Source organism: Heteronotia binoei, chromosome 5, assembly GCF_032191835.1.
Source record: "Heteronotia binoei isolate CCM8104 ecotype False Entrance Well chromosome 5, APGP_CSIRO_Hbin_v1, whole genome shotgun sequence".
NCBI lineage: Eukaryota > Metazoa > Chordata > Lepidosauria > Squamata > Gekkonidae > Heteronotia > Heteronotia binoei.
Window position 1 is genome coordinate 100,292,589 of NC_083227.1, and position 12,635 is coordinate 100,305,223.

A 12,635-nucleotide genomic window follows, 5' to 3' on the forward strand; every position below is an offset into this window, starting at 1 on the left:
CTAGAAATCATTCAACATGGATCTAGGGCTGTTCACCAGCAGAGGCCTGGACTTATGAACCTGGGTAGCCAAACAGCTGAAAAGTTGCACTGGATGTGTTTAAGTTTGGAGGGAAGAAGCAATATGTGGATAAGAGGATGCTTAATCCCTACCAGACATCACACTTTTCTGTTCCTTATTCCCAGTCATGGCAAACATAATTTTTTCATTTATTTATTTAGGGCATTAAGCTCAAGAGCAACACAGATGAACATGACTCAGAACTTCTGTTAACAGATAATTTACTATGCTGCTCCAGGTAACATCCTCTCCCTGTCAAAGCTATTCAGCAGCAACCTTGGATCCCAGATTAGGTCTACTGCCATTCCAGCCTGAGCCCCTTTGAAAAAAGGCCAAAGACACAAACAAACTAGAGGGACAAGAGACTTCTCTCACAGTTTAGTGGAATACAATCAACCATGTCATTTAATAAGCTGCTTTATTAAGAATTTGACACCCAACTGACTTATATGAGATAGTTTCTCAAATTTTAAGTAAGCTAGTATTTTCTCCCCACACTTGAAAAATGTGACTTTCTTCATTTGAAAAAAAAAATCAATACAATGCTTAGCAATAAGTCATGGTTAAATTTAAGGCAAAATCTTTGAAAACTTTATTTCTTCATGGTCTCTGTTCACACAAATGGGCTTTGCACCTGCACAGAGCAAAGATTTCCAAAAGCCATGATTTAAGAACAAAAACCTCAGAAATGCAGCTGTGCCCTGAGAGGAAGAGTCACACCTTGCTGCCCAATTCCTTCCAAAGAGTACACAGCAGCAAGTTAAAGGCACCTGTTTGTGGGGAAGGTGGGCAGGTTATATGAATGATGAACAATCCTGAATTCAGCACTCTGAAAGTGTGCAACAGTATCTAGAGAAACTTCAAAATACAGAGAGCACTAAGCAGAATTCCTAGTAATGGGATTATAAAAGGGGGCTATATCCAGTACATCAGAGACATACCTTGGTTTACAATGTACCTAGATCTTAGAAGCAATTTCTACACCACACCCCTATTTAAATATCCATGAGAAGAAAAAAGTGACTTCCCAGATCCTGTTGACTTACTCAAATGCTTAGTTATGTTGGATGATACAGCATTCAAAAAATGAGCTACATATATTAGGCAACTGTTGAACTTCCCAATTAGATCCACCACTATTTTTTCTTAGACTGCCGAACTTCCCAATTAGATCCACCATTTTATTTTTTTTTATCTCTTCAGAAGATATTAGAAATATCTTTGGGGAATGAGCTAAAGAGGTGCATCTCTAGAAGCACCATTATCTATCCAAGAAGCAAAGCACTGGATTATTTTTAAACCGGACCATTTATTACCTAAGGCCTGAGAACTGTTGCCTGGTTCAGCATACTAACAGAAGGTAGAGGGGAAGGGGGATGAACAAAAGCAAAGCCTTACCTTAAATATTTTTAAATTATTCTGAGCCTCTTGTAACAGGCTTCTCAAGGCAAAGTGCATTCGCTGTTTATTTCTAAAAGGGAACACGTATGTTAAATGAATAACTATGTTATAGAAAGACCAACACATTCTTTTCCCCTTTACATTCTACACTAAAACAGCCTCCCCCTTGTTCATCTTCCAGAAATAACCTGTCTGTTCTGGAAGCTTCCTCTCAAGACAAGTTTCTTTAACAGAGCATTGCTAAGGACAACCTTATTTTGCTTCAGTGGCCCTTCCTTTTACCATGTCACTCATTCACCTCTTTCCATATCCTAGTACAGCTCTAATGACTACCAACAGAAAACCCTCAAACTGTTCTTTGAATTCAGGTTGGGAACTATATATACTGCATTTCTGCTACTAAATTTCCAACAATTAATAAAGCAAAACACAAATCAGATTTTGTTACCCTGAGAAGAGATCAAGTGGACAGTATTTGCTAGGCCGCTTCCACTTTCCTTTTGCTACCTATGAAAACACAACATGCATGAGCTTTAGTACAAAATCGCAACCATTCATTCACTTATTCCTTGAAATATCTTCAAAATGCTAGATAGCAGTTTTTCAATTGTTCTTAGGTGCCTAAGTGTTCACAGATAGGGCCCAAAATAGAACATTAGTTCTATCATAAGATTCCATTAAAAACACATACAAATAGGACAATGTGGACAGGCTCTTCAAGGGATAGGGCATTACCTTTAGATGCTGATGCATGCAGTAACGACATACTTTGTGTTTTATCTCTTGTGAAACATGACTGGAGAATGGAAGGAACCCACATTTGGGCTGCAAAAATATTAAATATATGTTAAAATATGCATACTTCCAACCATTTAAAAGAAAGTACAGAAAACATTCCTATGGCTGACTGATACACTCCCAACCCCTATTCCTACTCACGCTCTGTAACTAACTAAGGTAAGAAATATCTATACAGTGCATCACTGGTCATGAATCTGAACTGCTGTTTAATAAATCCAACATTTAAGCGGTGATTTTTAGACTGACCTGAGCAATTGAGTTTTTCAGTTCTATAAGTCAGTCAATGGATGTGTCCCAAGAGGTCATTACATAGAAATCTTTTGCACAGTCAAGAAGTATTTTTTCTTTATTAGGATCACTCCTTTAAGCCCTGATCTCTGCCTCTTGCCTCCTTTGTTCCCACAACCACAGGCCAAATGAGCCAGCAGTTTGGCCATGCTATCATGTCTACCTGATTCAGAATCTTCTGCAATTTTAAGCAACTAAAGATGAAGAATCTAGACTATCGTAGTTTTGAAGGAGGCCTGCAGCCACACTGTTTGTGTTACCTACATTTTAGGGAAGCTTGAGACTTTTAGCTTCCAGGAAGTAAACCTGCAGAACAGCACAGGAAAGTGGTTCCACAGTGGGACTGAAGTAGCAGAAAACCCCTTGCCTTGAAAAGAAGGGCACACAGAGGATTTATTAAGCCCATATTTTGCTAGCTACAAACACAGAATAGGTATACATATGTTTAAAGGAGAGCCAATTTTTAAAAAAATCTTGTGTGACACTCACTTTTATCTCTACACAAAGTATTGGTCGATGTTCTGCAAAATGTAGCCTGGTGAGGTTAGGAAGGCACATAGCATATCCACTAAGAGCATCCATGTCTTTATCACAGCGAGACTCTGTGGATATAAGGAAAAAATATTAACTTGAATCGCTGCAACTTTATAAGCATTACAATTAAAATACATACTCAGATGTCAATTGCATCTAAGCTTGCAAACCAGACATCATACACAAGGGTATGGCAGATTTTTGAAGAAATAAGAATCTCCCTACGCACAAGGCATAATGATCAAAGAAGAAAAGAATCCTCATGATGATGTTGCCCCCTGTATACAAAATTCTGCAGCTGCTTTTTTGTTAAACTATGTAGAAGAGAGAACAATCTGAAGGAAAAGAGTGCTGTTCTATACTATTTGTTAGTAATACTTCATGTCTACGTACAATGTATTTTCAATTTTTAAAAAAGTATGTCTAATGTTGTCTACCTCTAACATGACATACTGGGTATATTATAGTAATAAATTACTGAGATGTATTCGGCAGCACCTTTACGACCAACAAAATAGTGCACCGTATGACCTTTTGTGAGCCAAGATAATTTCATCAGATACAAGTGAGAATGAAGTTCCACCAGTTCTTATATTCACGTCAGAAGGTGGCAAGGTGTTAAAAATAAGGCCCAGCTACACTGAGGATGCAAAAGTACCTGACTCCAATGGGATCTGATAGGAATGAAAATACACCAGTCCTTATAACCAGGTCAGAAGGTGAGAGGGTGTTACAAAGAAGGCCCAGCTAGACTCAGAAGGATGCAGAAGCACCTGACTCCGATAGGGTCTTCTTTGTAACACCTCTCCCACTTTCTGACCTGAATACTGGGACTGATAAATCTTCACTGCTATTTGTATATGACAGAGTGAACGACTTGGACTCACAAACCTGCAAAATTGTTGGTCTTTAAGTGCTGCTGCGCTCAAATTTAGTTCTAATAGTACAGAACAGTACAGCTATCCACCTGAGGTGTTTTGCATGGCTTCATGTTTTCTAGAAATTGTCACCAAATGGACATTGCATTGTATTAACGTAATAAAAACAATGACCCACAAGGATTTGTGGAGGTCATCTTATTTTCCTGTTCCCCACTATTGCCACTTCCTTGAAAGTACTCCTAGCCTCTCTCCTTTTCTTGATCCCTTCTATCCTTTCCATCCACCAGCCAACCTATCTATGTCTGCCCCTTCATTTTCAAGCATTCTCTCCTTCCCTCCCACTGACAGTCTCTCCCTGGGAAAATTCTGTTGTACAGTGCTGACCACCACCTCTGAGGCAGGCCCAGTTGTATGGTGGAGAACCTGCACAAACCTGTGGGGACATCTCACCTTCCTTTGAATCCCCCCCTCACAGCACTATTTCCTGATCTCTCTTCCTGGCAGACCACATATCCTCAGCTTTTCCTGCTTCCTTCTCTCCTTCCTGCCCACAAACCAGCCTACCTTTTATCTGACCTATCTTCACCTATATTATTTATTTACACCTGACTTTCCCAACAATGGGGACCAAAAACAGCTTACATCATTCATTTTATCTTCACAATAACTCTGTGAGGTTGGTTAAGCTGAGTGTGCAAATGGCCAAGGTCACCTATTGAACTTCCATGGCAGAGAGATTATTCAAGTGGGGTCCCCCAAATCTTAGTCCAAAGCTCTAACTGCTGAACCACACTGACTTTCATAGTGAGGCCATTGTTGAACAGTAGCAAGAAGACAGAACTGGGTGAGTCGTGCGTGTTAGATAGTAGCAAGTTGTCTAGTGGCCAACAGTGGGCTTGATTGACCCTGATGAATCCTCCGTCAAAGGCCCTGTCCCATCCACCTGTCCTTTATTGACAGAACTAAGGCTTGAATGCTGGCAACAATGCTGTGGTTGCCTAGCAATGGCAACAGACAACATTCATTTCTTAAAAGTACATATGCAGATCTTCTTCATGGTCTCTGTGATTCACACTCATGGGATAGAGCGCCTGCGCCGATCCCCGAATCGGTACCTAAAAAGCCCGGGATTTTTTGCGCAAGTGTCCCAGTGCGCATGCTCACCGGCGGCAGTGCAAGAATCCCACCAGTTCCTTTCTGACCACTGCGCCGAGAGGATCTCCTTTCATGTCCCCGGTCGGTAAAGTAATCTTGGATTGCTTTTTTGCCTGTTGTATATAGCCCGTTTGTTATTTTCTTAGTGTAGTTAGTTACTTAGTTGTTAGTTAGTGTTGTTTATTTTAAAAAAAGTTTGTTGGACTTGCCCTTCGGGGCTCGGTTTCCCCCCCATTTTTCCTCCTCAGAGACTTTCCTGGGTGGGGTTTTTCCTGGGCGTCTATGGAAAGACGTTGGGGGGTTTTTAAGAGGTGCCGCTCCTGTGGGAAGAAGACTGCCCCCCCCCCGATGGCCATTCCCTCTGTCTCCTCTGTCTAAGAGAGGGACATCGCGTCGATTCTTCTGCACACTGTCTGAGTTTCTCGAAACAAACTCGTAAGAACAGAGTGGCAAGGCTTTCAGCAGCTTTGGTCGAGTCGGCACTTCGTCCTCAAAGGATGGCATCGGGCCCGTCAATAACTATGGGTGAGGCTGCGGCCCCGATAGTCACATCGGCTGAGACTTTGCCGATCAGGACCAAGATGCCGGTCGAGTGCGGGTGTTCCACGAAACAGCCTTCTGAAGGGTCAGTGGACACCATGGCTAAGAGGCGTCGGGATGATTCGGGGACCCGATCATCCACGCCAAAGAAGGGAAAAATCAAAGGAGAAGTGGAAGAAGAGACCATCCCGCACCCCTTCGCATGACGCTTCGGCATCGACAGCTCCAAGGAAGATCTTGGCGTCCCCGCGTCATAGCCCTTCGGTGACATCGGCATCGGAGCATGAGATCGACCTGACTCAGCGCTCCCACTCTTCAGGATCCAGGCATCGCAGTGAGAGCAACTTGGTCTCAGAGGTGGAGGTGTCAGCACCGATGGAGCTTTCGGAACCGATGGATCAGGCAAAAGGCCGGAGAGAACTGGAACCGACTACAGTAGCTCGTCGCTTCCCACCACTTCCACCATGGGAGCAGCGCCAATGGCCTCCTTACCCTTATCCTTACCCACTGTACCAATGGTACCCTCCTTGCGAGTTCGCAGACTGGGACCAGCAGTCCGAGGCACCCCACATGTCCAGGCTGTCTCAACATTCTAGACAGCATCCTTCGGCATCGATCGCTGTCCCGCCTGACAGACACAGCATGGTGGTGGAGGAAGTCCAACCTCAGTCGTCTATGTCGATCCAGTCGCCCATCAGAGAGTCTACTCCGGTGCTCTCAGAACGATCTCTACACAGAGAGTCTTCATCGTCGGACTCTGAGGTCGGTACCAACAATCCGGACTGGGCTTTAGAACCTTCCCAGTGTCTCATACAGCTGAGGATCTTCTCATATCACCATCGGAGGATCTGAAGTCGTATGGGGACCTGGTGAAGAGGATAGCACTCTCCCTCTCGCTTCCAGTGATACAGCCGCAACCCGTTGCATAACGTATTTGACATTATGCAATGGGATACGTCTACAGCAGTTACCCTGCCGGTGACGAAAGTCATCCTACAGGCAGTGAAGGAGCCCTGGGCGAAGCCTGCTTCTACACCCGTGTCTTCGAGGAGATTGGACCATATGTACCGTGTCCAAGAGTCCAGGGCTGAGTTCCTCTTTACACATCCAAAGCCGAATTCGGTGGTCGTTTCCTCCTCGTCGAAGGCCCACAAGACGCACTCCTCTCCACCAGACAAGGAGGGAAAGAAGCTGGACAACATCGGAAGGAAGTTCTACTCTGCTGGGGCACTGGGAGTAAAGGTATCTAACGACGACTGGTTCCTTGTGGCATAGTCGGAAGAGAGTTTGTCATTTCACATCGCCATGACTCTTCGTCTTCTCGACACCTTGGGTCTGCAGGTCAATTTGGAGAAATCACACCTTACTCCATCAAGGACAGTTCAGTTCATAGGGGCTTTGCTGGATATGAACCTTCATCGCGCGTTTCTGCCTCAGCAGAGAGCGATGGAAATTATCAACCTTGTCGAACTTCTGCAGAGTCGAAAGTGGGGCACGGCGCAGCAGCTGCAGGAGATGCTGGGGCTGATGGTGACTACAAGTGTGGTGCTCTTTGCAAAGCTGAAGATGAGAGGCCTACAGCTTTGGTTTCTTCGTCAGTTTCGCCCATTACGAGACTCACCTCGAAAGAGGTTTGTAATTCCACCTGTGACACTTCATACGCTACAATGGTGGAACTCAAAGGACAACATTTGTCAGGGAGCTCCCTTCCATATACCTGCACCAACTGAATATCACGACAGATGCGTCATTATGGGGTTGGGGCACCCACATGGACGATCTGTGTGTGTGTGGGGGGGGGGTCCTTGGCCTTTGAACTTGACTCACTGCCACATAAATTACTTGGAACTGCTGGCAGTTCACTTTGCTCTTCGGTCTTTCCACCCCATGGTGGCGGGGAAGATTGTTGCTCTGCTAACAGACAATACCACTGCCCTGTGTTACATCAACAGGCAGGGAGGAGACCTGTAACTCTCGATGGCTTTGTGCACTGGCGCTGGATCTGTGGTCAGAGTGCCTGGACCACGACATCTTTGTGAAGGCAGCGCATCTCCCAGGGGTCCTCAACTTGCAAGCAGACTCCCTCAGCAGGGATGCGGCTTCTCCGCATGAGTGGGAGTTACAGTGGCTCTTCCTTCAACCCGTGTTTCAGCTCTGGGGGTATCCTCAGGTGGATGGTCTTTGCCACAGCCAAAAACTGGAAGTGTCCTCTGTTTTGCTCCAGAGGGGGCTCAGATCCAGAGTCGTTGGGAGACAGTCTGCTGTTCCTGTGGGAAGGTCGGTTCCTTTATCTGTTCCCACCTCTGCCACTACTGACGAGGGTAGTCAACAAGATCGAAAGAGAGAGAGACCATGCTGTATCCTGGTAACTCCCTGGTGGCCTCGCCAGAACTGGTCCCCGATTCTGCTCCAACTGGTGAGGGGGGTCTTCTACCAGTTTCCGGCGGAACTGGACCTTCTGTCAGCTCATGGCGGTCATGTACTCCATCACAACGTACCCCACCTGAAGCTGACAGTGTGGTTCATCGACCCTGTGGGTTCTCTAGCAGAGTCCAACATGTTTTCTTGAACAGCAGGAAACTTTCTACCCGCGCCTCCTATGATAGGAAGTGGCGGAGGTTTTTGCAGTTCTTAGTTGATCCCTCAGTTTCCCCCCCAAAGGGTGGGATTGTCGGTAATTTTTGAGTTTTTGTTATCTCTGGTGGATGCTGGCCTTGTTTTTTCTTCCATCAAGGTTTATTTGGCAGCAATTTCTGCGTTCCATGAACCAGTTGAGGGGCACTCTGTTTTTGCACACCCTCATTCTAAGAGGTTTTTGAAGGGTTTGCTTAGGCTTCATCCTCCATTGAGATCACCCCCACAGTTGTGGGATTTGACTTTAGTGTTGGACAGGCTGACTCGACGTCCTTTTGAGCCAATGGCCACATGTTCGTTACAGCTTCTATCTTGGAAGACTGCTTTTTTGGTAGCCATTACATCTGCACGCCATGCAGGGGAGCTATGCGTTGTGACTACCCATATCTAGTTTTTCAGGAGGCTGGAGTGTCGTTAGCTCCTGATATTTCTTTTCTCCCCAAGGTGGTTTCTCAGTTCCACCTCAACTTAGAAGTTTGGTTGCCCACTTTTCATCCTACACCTTCCTCGGATGAGAAACGTAGGTTGCATGCTCTAGATGTGAAGCGTGCTTTATTGTTTTATTTAAGTCGCTCCAAGAGTTTTCGAAGGACCAGCAGCTTTTTGTTTCTTATGCTGCTCCTAAATTAGGTTCCAGGATCTCGTCTCAGCGGCTTTCGAAATGACTGAGACTATTAAACTGTGTTATTTGTTGGCTAAGAAGCCATTACCTGGGCCTATTCGCAGACACTCTACAAGAGCGATGGCGACATTGATGGCGTTCCTGAAAGGCATTTCCCTGACAGATGTTTGCAAGGCTGCCACCTGGTCCTCTCCGCATGCCTTTATGAAGCACTACGCACTGGACGTGCATGCTCAACAGAGGACTCGTCTGGGGGCTATGGTGCTGCAAGCTGTTTCTTCTGGTTGACCGTCTTTCCGCCTCCAGGTATGTCTTGCTTGCTAATCTCCCATGAGTGTAAAGCACAGAGACCACAAAGAAGATAGGTTGCTTACCTGTAACTGTGATCTTCGAGTGGTCATCTGTGCATTCACACTACCCGCCCTCCTTCCCCACTGCTGACGGTCTCCCTATGTTAGGGGGCTTCCAGCGGTCAGGAAGGAACTGGCGGGATCCTCGTGCTGGCGCCGGCGAGCATGCACACTGGGACGCCTGCACATGCCCGTTGGTGCCAAGCGCGAAAAAATCCCGGGCTTTTTTGGTACCGATTCGGGGATCAGCGCAGGCACTCTATCCCATGAGTGTGAATGCACAGATGACCACTCGAAGATCTACAGTTACAGGTAAGCAACCTGTCTTTTTTTAATTTGATGGAGTTAAGCCTCCATGTATTATTTTATATTATATACTAATTACAAGTGGGAACCCACAAGGAACTTGGGGAAGAAGACATCCCATTCCCACCCCCCGCATTTCATCTTCCCCTCTCCCCCACCCCTTTGCTCAGTCTCTCTTTCCTCATCCCCCACCTCTTCTCTCACTTTCTCTGTCCACCCACATCTTACTTTCTCCCTCCTCCTTTGCCAACAGTCAATCATTCTCTCCCCCCTCCCAACATTTACTCAGACCCTGCCCACCTTACAGGCTGGCAGTGGCAGTTCTGTGTAAGCAAAGATAGGTCTCCTGGAGGGGTATTAACCCCAACCTCTTCCATGTAGGGTTTCTGTATATTCTGCAAACATTTGGGGGGGGGGTTCCCCCAAGTTTGCCGAAAAATCTGTCTTCTCCCACCTGCCCCAATTTGCACATGGAGGCAGGTTCAGAATTAGATACATTGATAAAATCTGCCTAAAACTTTGTGGCTCTCAAATATTTTTCTGACCTATCCTCTCTAGTGCAGCTGAACACAGCCAGAATCCATTTTTCCTTTGTGACTCCAAGGTTTGCCTTATTCACAAAAAATGAGAATGCTGCCTATTTAACAAGTTTTTCTATAAATACAACCAAATCCCTACAGAGTAGTAGAAAGATCTCCCTGCAGTTCAGACTGATTAGAGTTCCTTGTACCTTGTCACAATGAACTCTAGAAGCAACTCTTGCAGAGAATATAATGATGACTGCAAAATAAGGGCTGGGGCAATTAGCTTCACTTGTAACCTACCCAGAACCAATGCAATACAGTGGCACACTGCTGAGCATGAAAGTTGGGGATCTGATGCAGCTCACAGCGCTTCAGGCAATTCACCCTCTCACCTAATCTACCTTACAAGAGTTACTGTAACAACACGAAAAGTTAATGTCATTATCACAGCAATCTTTACTTTAAATAAGACACAGTCGGTCCTATAGAATACTTTCTGAGAAAAAAAGGTTTTAATTTACCTTGTGCCTGATGCAAGGCATGGAGCTAATCAGATGCATGAGGCTAAGTGGGGAAAAACTGGAATTGTAAACTGTTTCATAACCACAAGAGTATTTGTTGTATGCTGCTTACAAGCAACAGTTTGCCAGCGCCAGCAGCTGGAAAGTTTATGAAGATAAATAATTTACCCCACAGAATTAAAAGCCACAAAGTCTGCATTAATCAGAGGGATAAAAATTTAGCCAGCAAAAAATGAACATTCTAATATCCAGCAAAATCTCTGTCTTGCAGAAAAGTCTAAGGCTTTAATTATTTTGCATCCAAATGGGGAGTGAGCCAGCTTCAGCCAATATATAACAGGCCATTGTACTATGATTTCTTTTTAAAAAAAAAAATCCTTAATGACGGCAAGTTTAACTCAGGACAAGTTTATTTTGAAAGAATGTCTATTTGTTTTCGTGGTCCTGACTGCCTTTCCAAAACACTGCTTTAACTGTTAACTAATATGCAGACTTAAAAATTTACTTTTCACATGTTTACTTCAAAATGTGCACATATACCTCATACTTTCCCACAGGAGGGAGAGAGAGATGGGTGACCATACATCCAGAGAAAAGGGGACCTAACTCCTAATCTTTCACACTCCAATATCATGGAATGAGGTATTCCCCATTCCTATACATCCAAAGGCTTGTTCAGGTGGTGCTGTAAAGAGAGGTAACCATCAAGATCTGAAAGCAGAGCTGGTTGCATACAGGATCTTTAATCTGTTGCCCTAGAATTATAGAATCACAGAGTTGGAAGGGGTCATACAGGCCATCTAATCCAACCTCCTGCTCAATGCAGGATCAGCCTGGAGAGCATCCCTGACAAGTGTTTGTCCAGCCACTGCATAACGACTGCCAGTGAGGAGGAACTCACCACCTCCCTAAGTAGCTGATTCCCCTGTTGAACAACTCTTACTGTAAAAAAGTTTTTCAAAATATCCAGCGGGTACCTTTCCACCCTTGATTTAGACCCTGTTACACAAGAGGAAGATACAAATTTATTCCTAAATAAACTTACAGAACAAGAGGAAGATACAAATTTATTTCTAAATAGACTTACAGAACAAACTAGGGGTTTCAGACTTGCAATTACATCCCTACACAGAATACAACCTTGTCAGGTAGCCAGAGTCCATCTGAAACCCATTTTCACACACGTACCATGCCCTAGAATGCTTAAAGATGACCAAATGAAAGGTCAGAGATCACATGCCTGCCAAAATAACTAGGGGAACCCATCCTACCAGGATGAGGTTCACCCATCCAGATGAAGCCTTGTTTAAGATACAGCCCCATTTATGAGACTACATGTAGCACTATCTGCTGCATTCCAAGCTGCACATTGCTGTCCTCAGAGCATAGGGACTCCCCATTCTGAAGGCAGGAAATGTAGCTATTTTTCTCTCCCTCAGAAGAGGCGAAGGAAAAGTAGCCCTACTGCCACCTTCCATAATAATAAGTAGCTAAGTGCAGGTTTGTCTTTCCCCCTTCTCTTGTGGTATAAGAAATAAGTGCCTTCAGGTAATTTAAAATAGAGATTAAAAAACAAAAGTTTTTTAAATAAATAGTTAAGAACAATCAAAAGCAAGATTAACATTTTATGCAAGCGCTTATATCACTTAAGTTTTTTTTTTTAATTTTTAAAATTTTATTGTTATATATTCCAACACCACTACACCTCTGTGAGGGTCCCAGGCCATAGATACATAATTATAAACATTTCATCCAAATACAACTCCTTCCCTCTATTTAACCTTCTTATCCATTCATTTCCTTATTAACCAACCAATCGTCTTAAATTGTTTAAACTTTTCCAGATACCTCACCATCTTTCTAAACCAGCCCTCCTCTTGTTCCCTAACCTTTAATCCATTCATTCTTCATATCTTCATCGTTAAATACTCCAATATTATTATATTATTCATTTTATCCCTCCAGTGATTAATTGTCAGTTCCTCAGGTTCTTTCCAATTCCTTGCTATCACTTGTCT

General features: G+C 44.3%; 1 protein-coding gene across 1 annotated transcript in view; it reads right to left on the reverse strand.

Annotated features, from left to right (window-relative positions):
- IPPK (inositol-pentakisphosphate 2-kinase) overlaps positions 1-12,635 on the reverse strand; it is a 37,969-nt gene that overhangs the window by 10,789 nt on the left and 14,545 nt on the right. Inside the window, exons 5-8 of the mRNA XM_060239883.1 lie at positions 3,040-3,152; positions 2,197-2,286; positions 1,910-1,968; positions 1,459-1,531 (exon numbers count right to left, since the gene is read on the reverse strand). Coding sequence (XP_060095866.1) covers positions 1,459-1,531; positions 1,910-1,968; positions 2,197-2,286; positions 3,040-3,152 — 335 coding nt within the window. The remainder of the gene's footprint in view (positions 1-1,458; positions 1,532-1,909; positions 1,969-2,196; positions 2,287-3,039; positions 3,153-12,635) is intronic.